The sequence below is a fragment of the Elephantulus edwardii genome, unplaced genomic scaffold, assembly GCF_000299155.1.
Source record: "Elephantulus edwardii isolate Elephantulus edwardi_28Jun2011 unplaced genomic scaffold, EleEdw1.0 scaffold00010, whole genome shotgun sequence".
Classification (NCBI taxonomy): domain Eukaryota; kingdom Metazoa; phylum Chordata; class Mammalia; order Macroscelidea; family Macroscelididae; genus Elephantulus; species Elephantulus edwardii.
The window spans coordinates 296,633-323,136 of NW_006399760.1; the positions used below are offsets into that span (position 1 = coordinate 296,633).

Genomic DNA, 26,504 nt, shown 5'->3' on the forward strand with positions numbered 1-26,504 from the left:
GAATAATTTGCTGTACAATAGAAATAGAGCTTTGGATCTGATACAAGAATTCAGAAATAGAAAACAAAGTAACTATAAAAGTTAAGAGGCATTTGAACAGCATTTCCTCAGAAAAAGCTGCTAATTCTGTATCATTCTGATGTGGATTCCTATAGTTATTTGGGGAAAAATGCATATCTTTCTCTGCCCTTTGCTGGATCACTGGCCTTTCTTCCAAAGCCGTAACGCCATGACCACATGTTCTAGGAGTCTCTATAATGTTAACAGAAGCTCCCAACACCAAGCCAATCGGAGATGGGAGAGGACAGGGTGCCCATGGAGGCAAAGGGTCCAAAGGTGGCTCTGTTACTGAGAACTTGCCCTTTCCAAAATGTGAAAGTCATAGTTCTTCTTGCTTGTTCTCAGCTTAAACTTGTTAACTGAGTTAATCTGCTTCTTCAATGCATTCTGCGCAGCTGAAATGGAAGGGAATGTGGCTAGGACGGTGTATGTGGAGGCCAAGTCACTGGGTTTAGAGCGTTCGGGGTTGACAGTGCTGTCCCCACTGCCACAGCAGAGGGGGTGACGCCGCAGCTGGGGCTGGGACTGTGGGTCTCGGAGCCACCGGATCTTGGCGCCAATTTTAAAGAGTTCTCCAAAAAGCTTCTCGGCTTCCATGCGAGTTATGCCATCTGGTAGTTCAGTTATTTCCAAGACCTTCCCAACAACTAGAATGAAAAAAGGTCTAGAATTAATTGTGCTACTAAAAGATGGGTTCTAAAGTTCTGCAGATTTCAATGTGAACAGGAAATGAACACAGTTTTCTGAGACCATTCAAATCTACCAAACTTTTAGGGCCAGGCTGCCAACTTGGCAGTGTTCACTCATTGATGCCCAGAGGCAGTGCCCTACAGTGGACTGTCTACTGTGTGGCATCAAGTTCTCTGAACTTCACTGTCCTGCTGCAAATTAAAGAAATGCACCAACTAACCCAAGTCTGTCGTGAAGAGAAAATAAAAAAAAAAAATCCAACAAAACAACCCATCAAACAAAACCAAAACCAAAATGTGACAGCATTTTACCATGGGAAGGCAAAATATTTGTTCATTTATTCAGCCATCTGCTTTACGGAATATTCTTTTTCAAAGGGTGCAGAGGAAAAGGTATGTTCTGACAAGGACCATCACCTTAATTCATACACAGATTTTCCCAGCAGAACCTTCACCGTTCCTCAAACTACTTGGGCCCAACTATACCCTCTCATCTGCAATGAGTCAAAGTTAAAAGAAACCACGTGAGAATCCTAAACCGTATACTACATGTTGTTCTGTGGCTGTAGGCACACTCCAGGGAAAGGATTTCTGGGGCTGGGCATTTTCAGCCACTGTCACATCCAGCCACCCTGAGAGACATACCTGAAGAGCCACATCCAGACACCCTGAGGGACATACCTGCTTCTCCTGCGCCAAGATCAGTGGACGCGGCTTTTTTAGCTTGTTTCCTTCCTCGGTTTCCATGCCTGTTTCCAGGATGACCCTGGAAATCCACAAGAGATGAGGAACAACTTAAAGGCACTGGAAACTGGATTTGAAATGTTAAAAACTTTAACATGTATTATGCCAATTCCATCACAGTTTTATACTTCAGCAGGAAAAACTAATCCCATGCCTTCTGAATTCTGCTTCTGTACACTTTTGCCCCTCACTATGACCAGTTAAGTTATTCATTGACCATTTTTATAAGCGAGGATATGTAATTTCACATCTACCACCCACCCTGGGGCAGCACTGGAGAATTACTGCTCAGCCAAATACGCCAGTAGGTACTGTTTCTCCTTGCTTTTCTTGGTGAGGCCAGGTAACCTTTATAAGCTAGCTGGTAGAGGGACAGAGCTGACATTGTGTTTAACAAAACAGTGGGTGCAGGGGTCCCTCCCACACCGCCAGCAATGGAAGATGAATGGTTAAAACCACGTAAAAGTGACACGAGTGTCCTCATACCTGCTGGTTTGGAATGTGTCCATGTACAACAGTGGCTGGGTTGTATTGCAGTGGCTGGCCAAGTAGTGGGTATCTTGTGTCTCCTGAAAGTCAATGAAAAATATTTCTTATTTTTGTCTATTTAATTCTAAACTTACTTGCCAGCATTTTCAAAGTTGTACAAAGCAATTAAAATGAGCAAGTAGAAGTCATGAGTGGAAGCATAAAACAAGTAGAAGCAATTTAAAATAATTAAATTGTCCATAATCGCTTGTTATCCATCAGAGAGTTGGACAATGACTAGGGAGGACAGAAGGAGAGTGGATGCTTTTGAGCTGTGCTGCTGGAGAAGAGTATTGAATGTACCATGGACTGCCAGGAAAACAAACAGATTCATCTTGGAGAGGATTAAACCAAGCTACTCCTTGGAGGCAAGGATTCTGGGGCTTCTTCGTCTGACATACTTTGGACATGTTGCAAGGAGGGACGGGTCCTTGGAGAGGGACATCATGCTTGGGAGGGTGGAGGGACAGCGCAGGAGGGGAAGACCCTCTATGAGATGGATTGATTCGGTGACTGGGGTAATCGGGATGGGTGTGTCAGAGGCAGTGCGGTTGGCGCAGGATAGAGCAGGGTTTAGGGCTGTTGTGCATAGGGTCACTATGAGTCGAAAACGACTCGACGGCACATAACAACAACAACAAATTCCTTTAAAGAGCTGGGATGTACCTCTCAGAAGACTGAAAACAGAGGTTAAGGAGGAAGGAGAGCAAAGGGAACTGGGCATGCAGGGAATGAGACGGGCAGAGACTTCTCTGTGTACCTTTTAACATGCCAATGTACCATCTATTCCCAAAAATAAGAAAAGTTTTACAATATGAATGGAAATGGAAGATGAAAAAAACCCTGAAGACTGGGGAAGAAAAAGATTATGAAAAACTTTATGACACTATTTCCTAACATCCCATATAAAATCTACCAAATAACTCTATCATCCAGTCTATTTAGACTGTGGTGCTAAAATCCACATCTTTCTATGATGATTAAAATTCTATGTAACATTTCAAAGGAAGAATTTGGGTGAACATTAAACTTCATATAGCTCCAAATTCACCACTGTAAATACATGCATCTATATATTTACATATACTCTTACCTATTTAGTTATGATTTCTTTTGTTGTTGTTGTTAAATGCCATCAAGTCGTTTGTGACTCATAGCGACCCTATGTATAACAGCCCTAAACCCTGCTCTATCATGTGCCAATTGCACTGCCTCTGACACACCCATCCCGATTACCCCAGTCACTGAATCAATCCACCTCATAGAGGGTCTTCCCCTCTTGCGCCATCCCTCCACCCTCCCAAGCATGATGTCCCTCTCCAAGGACCTGTCCCTCCTTGCAACATGCCCAAAGTATGTCAGACGAAGTCCCAGAATCCTTGCCTCCAAGGAGTAGCTTGGTTTAACCCTCTCTAGGATGAATGTTTGTTTTCTTGGCAGTCCATTGTACATTCAATACTCTTCCTCCAGCACCACAGCTCAAAGGCATCAATTCTCCTTCTGTCCTCCCTAGTCATTGTCCAGCTCTCCGAAGCATAACAAGTGATTGCAAAGACCATGGCCTGTATCAGGCGCACCTTAGTCTCCAGAGAGACACATGATTTCTTTTATTGTCATAAAAATGTATACAGGTATGCACCACAAAATGTCCACTTGGCCTTACATTATTGCATATGCGTCTGTGAGGTGGGGAAGAGGGACATGTTTGGATGGGCACCAGGAGGTGGGGCTGGAGTCGAGTTCACAGGGCCAAGGCAGCTCTAGCTCAGCTCCTAGGAGGCTACTGCCCAAGGTCAGAGCTGGCAGGGAGATGGTGTGTGGGGCGGCTGTGGCTGTGCCCTGAGCCTTCCGGTTCTGAAGGCTCCTCAGGGCTGCATGCAGGGTGATACATGCCCAGAGGCAGGCAACTGTAGGGCTAAGTCTGTAAAGCCCTGTGGTTCTGGGAGAGCACCAAGAACTAGAGCACTTTACAGGTATGACTTTGTTCCATATGCAAACATACCACTCACCCCAATGCTGTCAGGTTAGAGCAGACTCACAGCTGACCCGCCAGCACGTTTTGTGAGGCTGTGAAGGGCATGGGAGGAGACTGCCTATCTTTCTCACGTGGAGTTGCTGGTAGATGTGAAACCTGCTGCCTTTGTTTAGCAGTGCAACTGACCATGAACTATTTGTATAATATTCAGAAAACACCTAAGTCATGTAACAAATGCTCTATTACAGAATATTGTGATACTATGATATGTATCTGTACAACGCGGTAGTCATTTCAACATTTTTAGCTATTTAAGGAATGATCTTGTAGTTTTAGTTTTATCCTGCATTTGTTTGTGTTACATTCTCCTTTGATTTTTAACCACAAGCCCCCAGAGTTCTTAGCACCTTCTGTGTTTAGAGGGAGATCGCCAGTAAGTGCTGGTGCTGGCAAAACCTGTTCAGGAAATCTTACACCTCTTCTCTCAATGGCTTTATTACAGAGAGAGGCATGATGCGGACAGTCTTCCAGTCAAGGGGCTCTTTCTGATGAACACTGTGTAGGTTCTCACACAGTTCCCTGGCAGGGCACACCCCTACCATTCTCAGGGTGCATACTCCCTCCTAAGATTTAGGTGGAAGGTACAGATGTGACATGGGCCTTGGTACTGAGGTCAAAGATGCAATGTGACCTGTGGTGATGCATACAATTCATGGGCAGAAATGTCAGTGTAAATTGTCACATGGTAACAAAGTAATAAGGCTGAAAACCATAGTAGTATTAACAGACGATAAGGAGAGTTAGTTAAAAATTCTAGGAAAACCTTGGACAAAGTATGATTTAGTCATCTGGAGCAGAAGTCGAAGTCTTTTCAAATGATGGAGCTGGGATATGGACTGACGGCCCTTCTTACTGGACTGGTGGTGTGTTTCACTTGGGGCATTCACACCAGTCCACAGATCTATTAATGTACTGCCACATGGGCTTTTAACTTCTTTCTTGTAATAAGCTTTGCTTCTCTAAACTATTAATTGGCTTTGTAGAAAATGAAATGAAGCATTATAAAGGACCATATAAAAACTACTTGGATAACCTCATCACTCTAAGTATTGTGGTATCTTTCTAGTCTTTGTTCTAGAACTTAGGTGATTGCACATGCTGCATGTAACTTGGAAGTTAAACGTGTATCTTATTGCTGAGTCTGATGCATTTTTAACAATTGTAAAAACCTAATTAATCATAATTACAAAAAATGTATTTAAAAAAAAAAGAACATGTCTATTCCTGAAAAGTTTTCTCTATCTCCTTTCTAGTCAATTCCATGTCCTAGTCAAATCACTGTCTGATTTCCAGGTAATTGGATGTCATATAATTGGACTCAGGCACAGTGTGGTTAATATTGTGTGCCAACCAGCCAAGATCTTTAGCCTCATGCAACCATTCCCTGTGTTGTAAGCCCTAACTTTGTAATCTCTCTCTCTCTCACTCTCACACACACACACACACACACACACACACACACACACGCGCGCGCGCCTCACTGGTAGTTAGAGAACCACACCCAATCCCGCTCACGACCTCCAGACTTGAAACAGAGAAACTGCCTGTTGAAAACCTTGGACTCCTCCAAAGCCACCATTCTGGAATCCTGCTTGCGGATGACCTTGGACTCATTACCCTCTCTTGAGGTGTGATTCACAGACCTGGGACTTACTAGGCTTTAGGAATATGAGAACTGTTTACTAGAAAGAAATTAATCTCTTTGTGTATGTATGTATCAATGCATTGTCATGGAGTTGGAACTGGCTCATAGCCAACTTTTCAGTGGATTTTCAGAGACTGTAAATCACACAGGAGGAGAATGCCCATCTTTCTCCCACAGCGTAGCTGGTGGATTTGGACTGTCTGCCTGTGGAGTTGGCAGCACCATCCCTTACCCACTAGGCCACCACATCAAAACAAAAACAACACTCATTGCCAGAATCTGAATCAACTCATAGCTGACACTCCAGTGACTTTTTACAGGCAGCAAATAGCATGGGAGGAGAGGCCCATCCTTCTCCAGTGGAGCATCTACTAGCACATCACTGATTTTACTTCTCTGGAGAACCCAGCCTAAGACGTGTAGTGTGTATAATTATGCATTTGGTTTGTTTTGTGTTTAACATGAGATTCTCCCATGTTGCTGAGTGCAGCAGAGTAATATTTTGTTATTTTAAAAAAAGAATTTTTGAGTAGCATTCCATTTTAAAGATATAATGCTCAGTTTAAGTTATTATGAAACAAGGTTGTTACATGATTATTACATTTATAAGAATCTAACAAAGCTTCTCCCCTAATGGGTTGCAGATTTCATATTCTTATCATGAATAACTGAGTTTCAGTTGTTCTGCATATTTACCAACATATGGTGTTTGTAGTCTTTTAGCCTGAGTCATGCTAGTGCATATGAATTGATGCTTCATTTACTTTTTTAGCCCAATAGCTATATTTTAATTACTGAATACAATATAAATTGATACAACTCTTACTCCAAATAGGAAATACCAGGCCTGAAAATGAACATATTATATGCCTTCAAATTTAGTATATACTGGGTATTTATACAAAGGAAGTAAAATAAAAAGTTAAGGAAAAAGCTCTGTGTACACACAGATCTTGCAGTAGTAATAGTAAACAAAATAACCACCTACGTAACTAGCTAGAGGGAAGTGGGTGAGTAAATTACGGTACAACTACACAAAATAAAGTCCAGCTTGACAACCAGAATTTACAGCCGCATTTAGCCTTTTTTTTTAAAGGCACATTACAACACTACAGTTCTGTAAAGATTAAAATTTTATAGAAATGATGTAGTTTGAAAAAAGATGAGAATATACTTATACATGTATATAACTGTACACGTTGAACAAGAGAGGACAGAGGGAAGCATCTCATTTTGTAGTTCTTGGAGTCCTCTAGGTACAGTGATTTACTAACATTAGGGGTACAGTACATGTCTCCTGTGGCCATTTGTTTCCATACTGGACAAAGCCCAAGAACACAGCAGTGCCCTTTGCCCCTTGCTGACTACTTATTTCATCTCCTCCCCCAAATAGGATGTTCACACCTACAAAATATTACAAAATGTATTATGTGTATTAGTTGCCAGATTTTAGTGTTAAGATTGCTACCACAGAGTGGGAACCAACTCATACCTGACACTCTGATGGGTAGTCAGAGGCAGTAAATTGCATGGGAGGAGAGTACCCATCATTCTCCTGCAGAACAGCTAGTGCATTTAAACCGTGTGCCTTTGGGATGGCAGTATCTCTCCCTACCACTAGGCCATCAAATCTCCAAATACTAAATGATGATGATGTTGTTAGGTGTCGTCTCATAGTGACACTATGAACAAAAGAGCTGAACCTTGTTGTATCCTGCACCATTTTCACACTTCCTGACACACAAGGGCCCGCTGCAGTAGTCATTGTGTCAATCCACCTAGTTGAGGGTCTTCCTCTCCTTCGCCGACCCTCCACCCTTTCCAACATCACATCCTTCTCCAAGGAATAGCCCTTCCTAGCAACATGTCCAAAATTCGTGTGGTGAAGTCGCATCATTCTTGCCTCCAAAGAGCACTCTGGCTGCACCCTCTCCAAGACCTATCTGTTCTCTTGGCTGTCTATGGGATGTTCAGTGCTCTTTTCCAACACCACAGCTCAAAGGTGTTATTTCTTTTTCTGTCATCCTTATTTATTGTCCGGGTCTTGGATGCATAGCAAATAACTGGAAAGACTACGTCCTGAATCAGACACACCTTAGTCCTCAAACTGGTATCATTACTCAGTAATTTGGAGAGGTCTCTAAATGCAGATTTTCCCAGTGCAGTGTGTCTCCTTACTTCCTGATTGTTGGCACCAAGGGTGTTAATTGTTGATTAAGTAAGATGAAGCTGTTGACAGTTTCAATCTCCTTTCCATCCATCATGATGCTGCCTATTGGTCCAGTGGGAGAAAAAAGAAAATCTTTGTTTTGCTGACACTGAGATACAATCCATATTGAAGGCTGCATTCTTAATCTTCAACAAGTGTTTCAAGTCCTCCTCACTTTTAGCAAGCAAGGTTGTGTCATCTGCATAGTGCAGATTGTCGATGAGTCTCACTCCAATCCTGATGTTACACTCCTCCACATAGAGTCCAGCTTTTTGGATAATTTGCTCAACATACAGATTGAATAGGTATGGAGAGAGAATACAACCCTGGCACATTCCCTTCTCAATTCCAAAGCAGGCCGTGCTCCCCTGCTCTGTTCACACAATAGTCTTCTGGACCAGGTTCTGCACAATAAGCACAATTAAGTGTTCTGGGACTCCCATTCTTCTCAAAGTCAGCCACAATGTGTTATGATCCACACAGTCAAATGCCTTTGCATAGTAGTCAATAAGGCATAAATAGCCATTCTTCTGGTATTCCTTACTTTTAGCCAGGATCTATCTGAAATCAGCAATGATATTCCTGGTGCCATGGCTGCGTCTCAATTCTTCTTACCAGTTCCCTACCAATGTACTGTTCTAGCTATTTTTGAATGATCTTCAGCTATATTTTGCTTGTATGTGATATTAATGATAATGTTCAATAGTTTCCACATTCAGTTGGATCATCTTTCTTGGAATTTGTTCCCATTCCCAAGAAAAAATAGAGATATTTCTAGTTTTAGTTTATTTTTAAAAATTTTTATTTTATTATTTTTTTTTTTTATGTGTACCCTCAAGTCAGATCTGACTGGTACAGGAGGACATTGCTCCCTCCTTCTCCAGCAGAGCATCTGGTAGATTTGAACCAGAGACATTTCTAGTTTGTGTTATTTTACAAAACTGATGACACTGGGGTATCTGAAACACTTAGTATCGAATATAACATAAAGAATATTAACTAACATTAACATAAAGAATATTGACCATAAAAAACAATACCATTTTAGTTGTAAACACTTGAAGGTTTCAAAACCAATTAAACTTGCTTTTGGCATCTTGTGCAGAGTTTTGGAAGAAGTCCCTTTTGAATGTGCTCATAGCCTGATGGCCTTGCCAGAGTTTTAAGTACTTTTTTTTTTTTAGTTTTTAGTATTTTTAAACAGTCTCTATTCTTTTCTAAATCTTCAAGAGCACAGTCAATAATTAGATGGAAATATCTGAGTAACTGACCCATGCAGTACTTTAGAGGAATGAGTACTATATAGTGACTCCTGGCATTTTCCAATTGTCCAGAAACTTATCAACCACCTCATCAGTGACCCTGGTGGCTGCTTTAAGAAATTTTGCTATTGTTGTTTCTACTGAAACTTCAACAGTGATGGCGTTTTCCATCAAATGGTTTGTAGTCAGATTTAATTCTCTTCTCCCATCATGAATCTGACATGTCCCGGCTATTCTGAACACTGGATCATTTCCAGGAGGATTTCTTTCTCTTGTAAATTTTCTCAAAGCTTCAACCATGAATGTGAGCAGGCCGAGGTTCTCCAGCAGGGGACTGAGCAGTCCACCGCAGGGAAGGTGTGGCAGAGCAGCCTGGATGGTTTTCTTATCTTCATCTGAGCCATTTGAGTTGGTTATGAAGCCAACAGTTTCTCCTACAACCTGTTTTTAATTGACACTGGTGGTGGATATTTGTGTCTAAATTTGTAGGCTACAAAACAAAATCTTCTGTATATAAGTCTTTGAATGCATTATCCTTAGGACAAAAGCCAAGACATAAACTTAATAGTGTCCATATTGCTTTATTTTAGTCTGTTTCCATTCATTCCAGGAACCAGATGCAGGACTGATTAGGGTGAGGACTTTGCCTTATTCTCTGTTATTAAGGTCATCAAATGTTTCCAATGAATTTTTTAAATGAAAATCCTGATCTATGTTCTTCTAATATGGAAACGGAGAAGCAGGTTGTGCAGTGGTTAAGCTGGAGGATGCTAACTGGAGTCAGTGGCCACAGGAAAAAGATGCAGCAGTTTGCTTCTGTATAGGTGGCAGCTTAGAGACCCTACGGAGCTCTTCTACTCGGCTCTGCAAGCTCATCTGAGTGAGAAGTGACTTGATGGCAACAGATTTGTTATGGAAAGAACAAATGAGAGGAATGAATTTATACAATAGTAAGTTAAAGTTCTTTTAATTCTAGTGTATCAGGAATTATTGAATGATTTAATAAATTTTAGGCAATTTTCCGTGAAAGTCAGTTTTTCCACTTTCATATATATATATATATATATATATGTATATACATGTGTATATATGCACACATACATACATATACATACATACATTTTATTTATATATATATCTAGATATATATCTATATATATATAGATATATATCTATATATCTATCTATCTCGGTCTGCAAGTTCTCAGAGCCAGTGAGGAGCTTCACATGCACTTACCTTGCCCAGGGACAAAAGGTCTAGAAAATGGAGGCATCACGGAAAGTTGTGGTGCAGAGGGACGAACAGCCTTCAGGGTGGACAGCTGAGCTGGTGCTGGTGACTGAGCTGGTGAGACAATGGGACTGCTGAGTTGAGGGCTGTGCTGCAATAACAATACATCGAGAAAGTAAGTCAGCATCTTGGACAGGGCTGTCTGTAAAGCTCCTTTCAGACGAAAACATTTCATTCTTCCTAATTACAAAGATGCATTTAATTATAAAAAAGTTCAGATATTTTAGAAAAAAATTTCTAACTCCCATGGTAACAGTCTCTTAAGTACACATATTATATATATAAATGAAAAAAGTGGGTACATTATAATCCAATTTTAACTCACTTTTGTACTTACTAATAATATAGATTTCTCAAATGTGAACATTTTATTATAGGGGCTTTCTCTCCTGTTCTGTTCTTCACTTATCAAAATGGTTAGTTCCAAACCCTGAGTTATGTAAAAATTGGCACTGTATGAAAATGCAGGATGTCCACATCATCACATGAATGTCAAGTTACACCATTTTGTAACCACTAAACCAGAATCATGGCCCAGTCATGATGACACACAACCTGATGCATTAAGGTCCGTGTTACTTTTGCCTCACATCTCAGTGTTTCTTACCAGATCATTAACAAAAAGCCACAAAATAGGCAGGAAGAATTTTTTACTGTATGCGTAGGGAGTTCCCAAAGGAGAACGGTTCAAACCCACCAGCTGCTCCACAGGTAAAGGATGGGCAATTTCCTACCATGTGATTAACAGGGTCAGTTCTGACTTCATGGTACTCAACAATGTATTATATAGTTATATGTATAAAATTAATCTGTTATATTTCTTGAGTCTTCTAATTTAATACAGTCTCAGTCCTCAAAATGCCATTAATGTGTTAAAAAAACAGGGCCAATTTCTTGAGTAAAATATCCTCTATATCATGTTCTTTCTTTTCTTATTATTTGCTGTAAGGTAGTAGCTAGGTTTATAGGTCTGATCAGGTACAATTTTTTAACAAGAATTCATCATGAACTTGCTTTCATACCACATCAGGAGGCTGTAGTGGAACGGGGTTCTTGTTCAACATGGTTTTCCCAGGCCAGTGCCTTTGACTTTGACCACATGGCTGGATGAGAACATGCAAATAAGGTATATAGACTACTAGTGACTGGATCAGGCAGTATTACTATCCAAGCAGTGTTCAATGAGCAGGTTTAGAGGAAGAAAATGGAAATCTCACTACCAGTAAGAAAGAAGCAGCCTCAGAGAATGCAGTGTACATTCTTAGGCCATAGATCCTTGGGCCTGTCAGGCAGGGATCCAGAGCAGAGCAGAAACCATGGAGAACCAGCGACCGACAAGGCGGGGCAGAGCTGACCTCAGATACTATCGCAGGGCCAGAGGCAGAGAGCCGCAGCCCAAGCTTACTGAAAGATGGTGGGGTGGGGTAGGGAGGATACTGTAACTGCCAAGACTAAGAGAGCTTTGTAATTCTGACCTAAAATCGAGACCAAAGGTCAAAGGGTCTGTGGGTAATGCTGAGTAGTCATCTTTATGGAAGATTATGTTGTTTTCAACTGGAGTTGTAACTTGGGAGTTCTGGTGACCCATTGGTAAGGAGTTGGGTTGTCACTCCACTGGGGGGGTCAGCTATGACCTGGAATGACTCGACAAAGGGAGCGACAGAGAGAACTTCCCTAAAACTGAAAACTCAAACTCTTTGCCATTGGAACTGATTCAGCTGGCTCCCCAGTGGGTCTTTGGAAGCTTTAAATTGCACAGAAGGAAACTGCCCATTGCTTTCAAGTGCTGTGGCTGATGGATTTGAACTGCTGCGGGATCTGTCTTTGGGTTTCAGCAGTGAAGCTCCCAAGGAGCTCCATCAGTAGAGCTCCCTATAATTGTGATCAACCAAGAAGGCTCTCTGTTCACCTCCCTAATGGACCCCATAAAGGTAGTGGTTCTGTTTGGCCACTGCAACCAATCAGCAGACTTTGCAGCAGGGCCCTGGGAAGCAACACTAACATCAGCACTGGTGAAAGTAGGTAGGGGAGCACAGGGACATCCAATTTCACAAAAACCAGTGCTGTGTTGAGGATGGGAGAGTTTTCCTGTGGAGTTGGGAGGGGGTCAGATGGGGCTGCCCTCATGGTGGCTGCAAATATGTGAAATTGATCAGTGGGTTCAAGAGCTATTGGCCTATACTCATTTTAAAGTCTCAATGAGCCCCTTTATGTAATGTTTTTAACACCTGCCTATGGCCTTTTCCTTGATGCACTGTTTTTTAAAATTTTATGTTAAGAATATTTTAGGTGTGCAGAAGTTGGGAAATAATACTGAAATATGAATTTAAACAGTAGCCTGCCAGGTTGTTCTTCCTAATCTTAGTATAGAGGCTGCATTAAAATCTGTTCAGCAAGAATGACCCTATTGGTATCTGAAACACTAATGACAGGCCTCCAGCATCAGAGCACCTGGTAAGTTATCACAGTTTAATCCTGTGGTGGTGGTGATGCACCAAGTCTAATCTGAATCACAGCAATCATGTGACAGTGTGGGCCTGCCCACAGGGTTTGTCTTTATGGAAGCAGATCACCAAGAATTTTGCCCTCATGAAGAGCTAGTAGGTTCAAACCACAAACCTCTGTTAGCAGCCAACTAAAATACTATCAAGGGTCAAAATAATACTGAACAAACAAATCCTCTTACCTGGACAATGCTGTCCACACTGCTGAATTCCACACACTTCAGTCCTCTCTGGTGATCACAGTAGTATTTGTTTTGTTTCCACTGTGGGGGTGAGTGGGCATGCGACTGTGCGCTGTTTGGTACATTGAGCTGCATCATCACCATTCCTCCACTGGGTGGCAGAGGTGGCATACCTGAAAAATACAACCAGGACAAGGCAATTCAGTCGGTATCATCGAATGCTGGATAATGGCAATAACTTTACATTTTTGAACAAAATTTTACTGTTAAGTGATTTGGATTTAAACCCTAGTGCTTTATTCTACAACTACATGTGTTTAACAACAAGGGCATTAAAATTGACCCCATATTCATAACATCTCATTTATTCTAGACCCAATAGGTACTCAGAAGCAGCCAGTTACATTCTGCAGGATCTATAAGAAGAGAGGAGCATAAATGAGACAGATCTCAAAGGTGCATAAGAAAAAAAGAAAGAAATGTAAAACCAGGTACTTCATATGAATAAATACACAAAGAAAATCTCTGGGAAAAATTAGTAACTATTGCCAATATAAAGTCATCTTTAGAAAATAAATTAGTGAATGAGTTTTGTGCAGTGGAAAAATTTGGGATGTGGGTGTGAGAAAGCACAATTTTAATACCATGAAATGTCTTTTAAGCGAAAAACAAAACAAAACAAAAAACCAAAAACATGTGACCTATTTTATTCTCTGCTTTCTTACCTGAAAATGAAGCTAGGAAGGACCCCAGCTGACTTTACATTTACACTGTGAGAATCAAATATATGCTAAAACATTACAGCAGCTGCAGAGTCAAGAGAAATCCTATCTAGAAACAGAATCAGCCTGACCAGCACTGAAAGGGCTGAGGGCCATTCGGGGGTATTTCACATCACTCTTCAGTTACAGCATCCCACGCCGGATGTGGCCATAACTAGTCATTTATGCTAAAATCTTTTATTGGTTATTTTTCAGGCATCTATTTATACTTACTGTCAACAAAACATTACAATGAAGAAAGATGGAGATAAAAGTTTGTATAGTGTACTTGGACAGAAGCAGAGATAAAAGAACAGACTGCTGTCTTTTAGACTGAAGAAGCCTCTGTAGGAGCAGTAATTTCTTAGTGTACTGTTAGGACTGAATGGGATTTTAAGACTACGGAAAAGAAAGCATGAAAAGAACTGATCAAAAAATAGCAATTGTGGGGGAAGAACGCATCATATATGGGGAACTGATGACTCTATGAACTTAATGGGGAGGAGAGAGGAGAAGGGAGTTAATGATGACTTTGAAGTTTTTCTCTTAGTGTCTAAGGGGAAAGGAAGGTAAGGGATGCAAGAAGTAGAGGAAAAACACTGAGTTTGATGTGTCCAAGACACAGCAGGGTATGGATATCCAATAAGCATTCATGGTCTTCTCTGAGAAGTAAGATTTGGAAAGTCCTATAAAAAGCAGTCGCCGAAGCCTTAAGGATGTGGTTGGCTCACCCAGAGAGAACTTAAAAGCAATGAGAAGAGGGCCTAGAAGAGGACACCAGACCATCAACCTTTATGAGGCAAGAGAAGGAGGAGAACCTAAAGGTAGGTCAGGAGGTTGGTGTGGTAGCATTAATTAGTAGTAAATAAATAGGTTAACCTTGATTTACTATGGCACCTTAAATATCCTGGGGTATATCTTGGCTTATAGAAAGTCAAGAACCTTATTTCTAGAAATGTCCACGGAACTTAATGTGGTTGTTCTCAAACAGAAAAAATCATTTAATCACTCTGCCCTCCCCGACCCCAGGGATCTCCTCATACCTGTGCACTGGTGGCTCTGAAGCTGCTGGGAACTGCACGGTGATGTTGTTCGAGGAAACTGCACTTGTTCTGATCCTGGATGTTGTAAGTAACCTAATGATGAGCTAGAAAGAACAAGCCAACATGAGAAACAGGACAATGAAATTAAAATCATGTCAAAATTCTAGAGACAAGTCAATGATCTTATTTAAATAAAAACTGCCTTCCAAATTGATCAGTAGTCAAGTCAAATCCCACTGAGATCTTTTCTTTAGGAAATATATTTCTTTATTAAAGAAAATCCTGATAGGCAGGAACACTGACTTCTTTTGTTAAGATAGTCTTTGAGACTGTAACAGGGGATGTGTCGTAACACCTCTTTAAAGTCTCTTCGGGTTAGCACATATTTTCAAAATGACACATATTCTCAAGAAACGAAAACTCTTAATTTATATGTCCAGTTGATTCCAATTTGTAGAATCCCTACAGGCTAACTTTATGGCACCTACAGAAATAACAAATCTTTCCAGAAGCAGGATACCACATCCTTCTGTGGAGTAGGTGTTGGGTTTCAACTACCAGCCTTCAGTTGGCAGCTGAGTACTGTAACCAACGTATCAATAACCAATTATTGTTGTTGTTATGTGCTGCTGAGTTGACTACAACTCACAGTGACCATACGAACAATGGCTCTGACCCTTGTCCTATCCCAATCTAACCTCATTGTCTCTGACACACCTAACCCCATAAAACCCTATAAAGAACAGAACACACTTATTAGACTATTAGATATAGCACTGGAGGCTATACTGGAAGATGAAGAAAATGAGGAGCAATAGTTGCAAACACCCACTAATAAATGAAACAAGGAATGTAAGAAGTATGAAATGTAGGAGAACTGGACATTGTTAAAAAAAGAAATCGAACATATAAATATTGACATACTAGTTATTAGTGAGCTGGCATATGATAAACTAGGTCTGAGATGAAAAAGTGAAGAAAAATAGAGTTGTATTCATAGCAAAAAAGACCATGCATTTCTAGATTCATCCTGAAGAACAACTATCTTCAAATATACACAACAAAAATAACACCAAAAAGGAGGAAACAGAAGATTTCTACCAACTTTTGCAATCTGAAATCAACTGCACATGCAACTAAGATTCTATAATGTGTCAGTAAAGCTCCTTAACTTATAAACTCCATTGTTGTTATGTGCCATCCAGTCACCTGCGACTCATAGCAACCCTATGTACAACAGCCCTAAACCCTGTTCTATCCTGTGCCAATCTTAGTGTCTCTGACACACCTACCCCCCATTACCACGCTCAAGGAATCAATCCATCTCATTGAGGGTTTTCTTCTCTTGCACTGTCCCTCCACCCTCCTAAGTAAGACGTTCCTCTCCAAGGACTGGTCCCTCCTCACAATATGTCCAAAATATGTCAGACGAAGCTTCAGAATTCTTGCCTCCAAGGAGCAGCCTGATTTAACCCTCTCTAGGACGAACTTGTTCATTTTCTTGGCAGTCCATGGTATATTCAATACTCTTCAGCGCCACAGCTCAAAGGCATCAAATCTCCTTCTATCATCACTAGTCAATGTCCACATCTCTGATGCATAGTAAGTGATGGCAAAGACCACAGTCTGCATCAGGCACACCTTAGTCTCCAGTGTGACATCATTGCTCGTCCATACTTTGGAGACGTCTCTAATAGCAGACTTTCCCATCAAAACAAGTCTTTTAATTTCCTGGCTGCTGGTGCAGAGTGTTGTGGAGCTAAGAAAACTAAAGCTGTGAACAATCTCAATCTCTTCACCATCTATCATGATGCTGTCAACTGGCCCAGTGGTAAGAATCTTGGTTTTCTTTTTTTTTCCCTATATTTTATTAATTTTCATAAACATTTACAGAGATTTTGGGTTTCCATTCATTCATTGTTGCACTATTCTCTCTACCCTCCTCCCAGTTTGTTCTTGTCCAAATGCCACAGTGCTTGTCAAAGCCAGTTCTGATTAATCTTCTTTGTCAGTGTGTCCTTTGCCATTCCCTATCACTCCTCCCTGAGAGAGACTTCACCCTGAGTCATAAGGAAAAGGGGATGGCGTATTCTCTTAGCTACTTCCTGCTGAAAAGGGATGCTGTGGGTTTCAGGGTGAAGCTCTTCTCTCACTACTCTAAAGGGCCCCTTTGGCAGTAGGAAACACATAGACTATTATGGAGATTGATTTTGGAATTTAGATGCACTCTTATTGATTGTGCTTGGCCGTACATGTTCATATCCTTGAAGATGTATCATGGGGGTGTTGCAACCTAGAAGACACAAATTTGACTAACAAGTTATAAGTACATGAGTCCAAAAATTGTGGAAAAGTAAAAGAAAAGATTCTTTCATTGTTTTACAAACCCTCCCCCAGGTCCCCTCCACCATGTAGCCCTCGCTCTAGTCTCCTGTGATGACAGAAATACCTAGTTATATATCTCTTTTAAACAGTTTTCTCCCTCCTCTGTTTCAGTGCAGTATACATTATTGAACCCATCTTACTCAGTCTCTCCCCAACCCCAAGGACAGTCCCATTCTACAACAGTGGCATCATGTAATATTTGTCCTTTTGTGACTGGGATATTTCACTCAGCATAATGTTCTTCAGAGTCAACCATTTTGAATAATATTGCATGAGTTCCTTGTTTTTTAATGCAGCATAGTATTCCACTGTGCGAATATACCACAGCTTCTCTAGCCATTCGTTTGTTGATGGGCACTTAGGTTGTTTCCAACTCCTTGCTATTGTGAACAAAGCTGCAATAAACATGGGTGTGCATATATCTGCTTGGATGTCAGCTATGGTCTCTTCAGGGTATATTCCCAGTAGTGGAATTGCTGGGTCAAATGGTATCTCTATTTGCAACTTTTTGAGAAAGCGCCATACTGCTTTCCACAGGGGTTGCACCATTTTACACTCCCACCAACAGTGAATAAGGGTTCCAGTTTCTCCACAACCTCGCCAGCATTTGTTGCTTGCTGTTCTGTTAAATTTTGCTATTTTGACTGGGGTGAAATGATATCTCATAGTTGTTTTAATAGAATCTTGGTTTTCTTGATATTGAGACTCAATCCATATTGAAGACTGCAGTCCTTGACCTTCTGCAGTAAGTGTTTCAAGTCCTCCTGTTTCAGCAAGCAGGGTTGTGTCATCTGCATAATGTAGATTGTTGATGAATCTTCCTCCAATTCTGATGCCATATTTCTTCTCATACAGCCCAGCCTCCCAGATAGTCTGTTCTGCATATAGATTGAAAAGGTATGGAGATAGGACACATCCCTGGCATACCCCTTCCCAATTTTGAACCATGCAGTGTTTTCCTTTCTGACGACTGCCTCCTGGTCCAAGTATAGGTTTCCCATTAGCATAATCAAGTGCTTTGGGATTCCCATTTTTCTCAGAGTTAGCCACAGTTTGTTATGATCCACACAGTCAAACACTTTTTTATAACCAATGAAACACAGATAGACACTTCTGTGGTACTCCCTGCTTTCAGCCAAGATCCATCTAACATTAGCTACAATATGCCATAGTACCACGACCCCTTCTAAACCCAGCCTTCACTTCTTAGCAATAGCAATAAGAGAAGGAAATAAGAGGTATCGAAATTGGCAAAGAGGAGGTAAAATTATCTCTCTATGCAGATGATATGATAGGATACTTAGAATCCCCTAAAGACTCAGCAAGAAAACTACAGGCTATAGTTGACCAATTCAGCAAAGTGCCAGAATACAAAATCAACATACAAAAATCAAATGGATTTCTCTACAGTGACAAAGAGAACACAGAACTAGAATGAAGACCCTTTTCCAGTTCATAAGCATGATGACTGGAACGTCATACTTCTGTATAATATGTGCCATCCTTTAAACCTTGTTATGACATATGCACACTACCCATCAGATGTGTTTAACAAAAATAAAAAAGAACTGGTGCTAAGAAAAACAATACCCTTCATAATAGATAATCACACGATTAAATACTTGGGAGGAAATCTAACCAGAAGCACAAAGGAAATTTTCATAGAAAATGATAAAACATTACTACAAGAAACAAAAAGAGACCTGAAGAAATGGAAGAATATACCTTACTCATGGATGTAAAGACTCAATATTGTGAATATGACAATACTACCAAAAGCAATTTACACATTCAATGCAATCTCAATACAAATACCAATTCCATTCTTCAATGTGATGAAAAGCCAGTCTCCATTTTATTTGGAGTGGAAAGAGGTCCTGAACAAGCAAAGCACTCCTTAAAAAGGGAAACAAGATAGGAGGCATCTCACTCCCTGATTTAAAATCCTACTACACTGCCATGGTGGTCAAGACAATGTGGTACTGGTACAATGACAGACACACAGGTCAATGAAATAGAATTGAGAACCCAGAAATCAGCCCATCTACCTATGCTCAACTGATTTTTGACAAGGAGATGAAAACAGTTAAGTGGGAAATGATAGCCCTTTTAATAAATGGTGTTGGCAACATTGGAAAACTATCTGAAGAAAATTCAAGTAAGAACCACACCTCACTCCATACACAAAAAACAACTCAAAATAGATCAAGGACCTAGGATTAAAACCAAGGACTATAAATTTCATTAGAGTAAAGCGTGGAAGAACCCTAGAAGCCCTAATCCACAACATAAAGTCTTCCAAGTATCCTGAAAAACGTACAACCAGGAGATAAAATAGATGAATGGATCTTCTAAGAATAAAATCCCTACAAACGTCTAAAAACTCCAACTGGGTAGAAAGGGAAGCCACAGACAGGGAAAAAAATATTTGGTAATGACATGTCAAATAAGGGACTTATATATAGAATTTATAGAATACCTGAGCACCACAACAAGATAAGGGTGAACAACACAATTGCAAAAAGGGAACAGGATATGAACACTCACCAAAAAAGAACAAATACATGAAGAGATGTTCAAAATCCGTAGTTCTAAGAGATGCAAATAAAAACAATTATGAGATATCATCTCACCCCAGTAAGAATAGCAAAATTTAAAAGGACAGCAAACAGCAGAAGCTGGAGAGGTTGAGGAGAAACTGGAACCCTTATTCACTGTTGATGGGAGTGTAAAATGGTGCCACCAACTAAGGAAGGCAGTATTGTGCTGTCTCAAAAAGTTGGAATAGAAATACCGTTTGACCCACCAATTTAACTACTGGGAATATACCCTAAAAGAACCATAACTGCCACTCAAGCAGATATATGCACACCCATATTTATTGCGGCTTTGTTCACAATAGCAAGGAGTTGGAAACAACTTAAGTGCCCATCAACAAACGAATGGATAGAGATGCTGTGGTATAGTCACACAATGGAATACTATGCTGCATTGAAAAACAAGGAATTCATGCAATATTATTCAAAATGGGTAACCCTGGAGGACACTATGCTGAGTGAAACATCTCAGTCACAAAAAGACAAATACTGCATAGTGCCACTGTTGTAAAACAGGACTGACCTCAGAGTTGGAGGGAGACAGAAAAAGATGGGATAAATAATGTATACTGCATTGAAACAGATGAGGGAGGAAACTGTTTAAAAGGGATATGTGATTAGGTATTATTGTCATGACAGGAGTCCAGAATGAAGGCTGCATAGTGGAGTGAACCTGGGGGGAGGGACTGTAAAACAATGAAAATTTTACTTCATTCAGCATAATACCCTCCAGGGTCACCCATTTTGACTAATATTGCGTGAGTTCCTTGTTTTTCAATACAGCACAGTATTCCATTGTAGCTTCTCTATCCATTCGTTTGTTGATGGGCAATTACGTTGTTTCCAACTCCTTGTTATTGTGAACAAAGCCCCAATAAATATGGGTGTGCATATACCTGCTTGGGTGGCAGTTATGGTCTCTTTGGGGTATATTCCCAGTAGTGGAATTGCTGGGTCAAATGGTATCTCTATTTGCAACTTTCTGAGAAAGTGCCACACCGCGTTCCACAGTGGTTGCACCATTTTACACTTCCTCCAACAGTGAATAAGGGTTCCAGTTTCTTCACAACCTTACCCGCATTTGTTACTTGCTGTTCTGTTAAATTTTGCTATTTTTACTGGGGTGAGATGGAATCTCATAGCTGTTTTGGCAAATTTGTTTTCTATGCAAGAATTCGTATTTATTATGTTCGTGATAGTGGTTAGAATCCCATATTGTGACAGCACTCTTCCCACTTTCTCTGTTTCCATGTGTCTTTTCCTACCCTTTCCTGCCTTCTGAGTTTTATCCTTGGGCAAATGCTTTTTGTTTTATCTTGTATGGTGATTGCTCCAAAGAGTATGTTTCTCTCTCAACTGGTAGGGTTTTTCCTAATGACTAGTTTGGTTCAAGTTCCTATGGGCTACATTGTGTCCTTTATCTTGTTTGCTAAAATCATGGGATGGTTTACTCAAGTTCTGTTGCATGTGTTGACTAAATGATTTTGAACAGAGTTACGAACATTCAGTTCACTGAGATGAAGACTATATCTCACTAAACAACAAAAGGACTATTCTTGCTTAACACGCTAGTGAGCATTCGTTTTAGATAATCAGATCTATTTCCTAGTATTAAATTAGCCCTTACATAAATATCCTTAAAGATACAAATATTTCTAAATTAAAGACAGCTTTGCATTAATCTCAAAAATTGAGGGAGCTCGTGTGGCCTATTGGCAAGAAGTTGTACTGCAACCCTAGAGGTACGTGGTTTGAATCCACCAGATGCTCTCTGCTGTAGGAGGGGCAATCTCCTCCTGTACCACCAGTCTGTTGCAATTTGAGGGTACGTGTGTACACACACATGCCCCCCCCTTCCTTTTCTGGAAGAGAGGACAGAAATAGAAAGAAGAGGAATTTGTTTTTTGTTTTGTTTTGATTTTTTAAGAAGGGGAGTTTTAAAAGTTAAAAATCCCACAGAAATAAAACAGATTAGGCTTGGTGCTTCAAGAAGTTCATATTCTAACCATGAACAGGAAAAGAAAACATTAAGCACTAACTCATTTAATCTCATACTTCCTGTAAAGTCTTGACTCTGAAAATAGCTTTCAAAGCTATATTTGGCCACTGCATAAAAAAATTAGTCTTGCAGGTTACACAAGGTGCTTCACAAACTTTTAACGTCTCCTCTTAGTGTCTGGAGCAGCTACACATCTAAGAGATGCCTCTCTACCAAGGCACTGGAGAAGGATGGATGATGTAAATTGCTTAGCATTCTTCTGATTTTCGGAAATGCTAATTTTATTCCTGGAAGATTCTATAATTCAAAGAAAATCCCCTTCCTTGCAATTTGCCCCCCTATATTCATCATAGTTTTAAAATATAAAAGCCATGGGGCGGGCGCAGAACTGATGCCTCGCGCCGCGTGGCGAGCTCATGAAGTGTGCCTTTCCGTGGTGCGCACTGGTAGGAGGTATCTGCTGCAGCAGTAGAATCATTGTGCGAAGAAACCAAGAAGCACTATGAAGTGGAGATTCTGGATGCGAAGACCAGGGAGAAACTCTGCTTCCTGGACAAGGTGGAACCCCATGCCACTATCGCTGAGATCAAAAACCTTTTCACCAAGAGTCATCCACAGTGGTATCCTGCCCGCCAGTCCCTTCGCCTGGACCCCAAGGGCAAGTCCCTAAAGGATGAGGATGTCCTGAAGAAGCTGCCTGTAAGCACCACAGCCACACTGTACTTCTGAGACCTTGGGGCCCAGATCAGCTGGGTAACGGTGTTCCTCATGGAGTACGGGGGGCCGCTCTTCATTTACCTGCTCTTCTACTTCCGGGTGCCCTTCATCTATGGTCACAAATACGACTTCACGTCCAGCCGGCACACAGTGGTGCACCTCGCTTGCATCTGCCATTCATTCCACTACATCAAACGCCTGCTGGAGACCATCTTCGTGCACCGCTTCTCCCACGGCACCATGCCCCTGCGCAACATCTTCAAGAACTGCACGTACTACCTGGGGCTTTGCTGCCTGGATGGCCTATTACATCAACCACCTCCTCTACACACCCCCCACCTACGGAGCTCAGCAGGTGAAGCTGGCCCTGGCCAGCTTTGTGATCTGCCAGCTTGGCAACTTCTCCATCCACATGGCCCTGAGGAACCTGCGGCCTGCAGGGTCCAAGACCAGGAAGATCCCATTCCCCACCAAGAACCCCTTCACCTGGCTCTTCATGCTGGTGACCTGTCCCAACTACACCTACGAGGTCGGGTCCTGGATCGGCTTCACCATCATGACACAGTGTCTCCCAGTGGCTCTCTTCTCCCTGGTGGGCTTCACCCAGATGACCATCTGGGCCAAGGGCAAGCACCGAAGCTACCTGAAGGAGTTCCGCGACTACCCATCCCTGCGCTCGCCCATCATCCCCTTCCTGCTCTGAGCTGCTGCCCCACTGCCTGTTTGCTTATATCTGGGCCAGGCTCTCATCTCCCCACCCCACCGTTACCCTGGGGAATTGGGGGGGGGGGGTCACAGCTTTCCAACACCTGGAATAAAATCTGCCTGTTAGCTGGAAAAAAAAAATAAAAGCCATATGGAAAATATGACAAACACATATTAAATCCATATTTTTAAAACCAGAAGCTACTGTAGTCTATAAAAGCATCAAGAATATTTGTTTGTGAGAAGACCATTTAGAAAGGCTTTAGAAATGGATTTTAAAGGTCAATACTGACATAATTTTGATTAGATGCTGATCCTGACTTGGCAGATCATACATAGTGCAAGAGAAAATTCACACTGGGTACTAAGATATACTCACTAGATACTTGTAAATTCCATTGATATTACACTGCTATCTATTTTGATGTTTTTTTTTAAACAATTTTAGATTTAATGGAAAGTACTATGGATTTGGATGCCAGAGGCAGTGTGAATTTGAGTCCAAATGCTTTTTATTGCTGTGTAATCCTGTGTTATCTAACCTTCTGCTCTCTCATTTTAACACAGCATTAAACCTGCCTTAATAAATTTAAGTTATTCTTAAAGTTTAAAAGTCATAATGTTTATGAAATTAGTTTGTAAAATTGTAAATTACCTCCTGAAACCCTGAAGAATGTAAGATGAGGCCAGAAAAAGTCAAATAGTTAAATGCTAAGGCACAAATGAAAATGTGACTATTGAAATGTAAAAGAATGAAAAGTAGTACCCATTATAATTGTAAATGGAAGACTTTAGCAGTAACATGCCAAGACCTCAAAACAGTCATATTAATTATTCTGTAAGAAACGGAAAAAAGAAAGTTGACTGAATCCAAACGTTCCTAGGGTAAATAAATTATTACCTGTTAAAAAAATTCAGTCTTTAGAAGCTGTAATTATGAAGAAATGTTTAATGAAATGAAAAAATACTTGTTAGCCAAAATATAAGTAGTATTTAGAAACAGTGATGTCAGTTTGATCACTAACATATGTCTGATTTGGGCTATGGTTTTTCCAGTCACTGGCTATGCTTCTGAGAGCTGGACAATGACTAAGAATTTACCAAAAAAATCAAACAGAAGGCTTGGCGAAAGTGCAGAAAGAGTTCAGTCCAGTTGTTCAAAGGGTCACTATAAGTCATATGTGCCAGCACCTAAAAACAATTATCAAGTATGTTGTTATTACTTGTCATTGAATTGGAGGTGTTAAATCATGGCCAGCAGGCTAGATAACTATTTTTGTACTGCCCATAAGCCAACAATGGTTTTCCTAGATTGTTATTGTTATGTGCCATCGAGTCTTTTGTGACTCACAGCGACCCTATGTACAAGAGCCCTAAACGCTGCTCTATCCTGCGCCAACCTCGCTTTCTCTGACACACTCACTCCTACCACCCCTTCACAGAATCCATCCATCTCATTGAGGGTCTGCCTCTCCTGCGTCGTCCCTCCACTCTCCCAAACATGATGCCCCTCTCCAAGGATCAGCCTCTCCTTGCAACATGCCCAAAGTGTGTCAGATGAAGCTTCAGAATCCTTGACTCCAAGGAGCATTCTGGCTTCAACCTCTCTAGGACAAACCTGTTTGTTCTCCTAGCAGTCCATGGTATATTCAACATTCTCATCCAGCACCACAGCTCAAAGATACCAATTCTTTTTCTATCATCCCTAGTCACTGTCCAACTTTCTGATGAATAGCACATAATTGCAAAGACTATAGCCCGGACCAGGACCACCTTAGTCTCCAGCCTGACATCGTTGCTCTTCAGTACTCTGGAGAGGTCCTTGACAGCTGACTTTCCCAATGCAATTTGTCTCTTGATTTCCTGGCTACTGGTACCAAGACTGCTGACAGTAGAGCCAAGCAAATTAAAACTGTTAACTATTTGAATCTCTTCATCGTCCACACTGATGCTGCCAATTGGCCCAGGGGTGAGAATTATTTGTTTTCATTTTTAAAATTTTTTAATTATCATTAGTTTTAATGAAAATTTACAGAGACTTTGGATTTCCATTCATTCATTCATTCATTCAATGTTCTACTTTTCTCCCTGCCCACCCCTCGCCCAACAATCCACTCTTCTCTTTGAAAAGTTAAATTCTTTCATTGTTTTACAATACCTCCCCCCAGTTCCACTCCACTATGCAGCCTTCATTCTGGACTCCTGTCATGACAATAATACCTAATCACATATCCCTTTTAAACAGTTTTCTCCCTCATGTGTTTCAATGCAGTAAACACTATTTATCCCATCTTTCTCAGTCTCCTCCACCCTTGATGTCAGTCCTGTTTTACAACAGTGGCACTATGCAGTATTTGTCTTTTTGACTGAGATACTTCACTCAACATAATGCCCTCCAGGATCACCCATTTTGAATAATATTGCATGAATTCCTTGTTTTTCAATACAGCATAGTATTCCATTGTGTGACTATACTACAGCTTCTCTATCCATTCGTTTGTTGATGGGCACTTAAGTTGTTTACAACTCCTTATTATTGTGAACAAAGCCACAATAAAGAAGGGTGTGCATATATCTGCTTGGATGTCAGTTATGGTCTTTTTGGGGTATATTCCCAGTAGTGGAATTGCTGGGTCAAATGGTATCCCTATTTGCAACTTTTTGAGAAAGTGCCACACCGCGTTCCACAGTGGTTGCACCATTTTACACTTCCACCAACAGTGAATAAGGGTTCCAGTTTCTCCACAACCTTGCCTGCATTTGTTGCTTGCTGTTCTGTTAAATTTTGCTATTCTTACTGGGGTGAGATGATATCTCATAGTTGTTTTGATTTTCATCTCTCTTAAAGCTAGGGATTTTGAACATTTCTTCATGTGCTTGTTGGCTGTCTGAATGTCTTCTTTGGTGAAGTGTCTGTTCATATCCTGTGCCCATTTTTCAATTGGATTGTTTACCTTTATCTTGTTGTGGTGAGAATCTTTGTTTTCTTGATGTTGAGCTTCAGTCTGTATTGAAGGCTGCAGTCCTTGACCTTCTGCAGCAAGTGTATAGTATTCATAGATTAACATTTATAATTTTATAATAGAGAACACTAACTTTAAATATCAATAAATAAAATGCTATTCCTGAAAAATATTTTTCTCATTAG

The 26,504-nt window shown here is 40.8% G+C and overlaps 1 protein-coding gene and 1 pseudogene across 4 annotated transcripts in view; one reads left to right on the top strand and one right to left on the bottom strand.

Moving 5' to 3' along the window:
* Nucleotides 1-345: 345 nt before the first annotated feature.
* R3HDM1 (R3H domain containing 1) overlaps nucleotides 346-26,504 on the bottom strand; it is a 114,349-nt gene continuing 88,190 nt past the window's right edge. For all 4 annotated transcript variants that reach the window (XM_006880736.1, XM_006880737.1, XM_006880734.1 and 1 more), the window contains 6 exons: nucleotides 14,954-15,057; nucleotides 13,150-13,322; nucleotides 10,410-10,554; nucleotides 1,980-2,062; nucleotides 1,431-1,515; nucleotides 346-707 (listed from right to left, as the gene is read on the bottom strand). In XM_006880736.1, the coding sequence (XP_006880798.1) occupies nucleotides 346-707; nucleotides 1,431-1,515; nucleotides 1,980-2,062; nucleotides 10,410-10,554; nucleotides 13,150-13,322; nucleotides 14,954-15,057 (952 nt within the window). The remainder of the gene's footprint in view (nucleotides 708-1,430; nucleotides 1,516-1,979; nucleotides 2,063-10,409; nucleotides 10,555-13,149; nucleotides 13,323-14,953; nucleotides 15,058-26,504) is intronic.
* LOC102867616 lies at nucleotides 15,295-23,354 on the top strand (annotated as a pseudogene).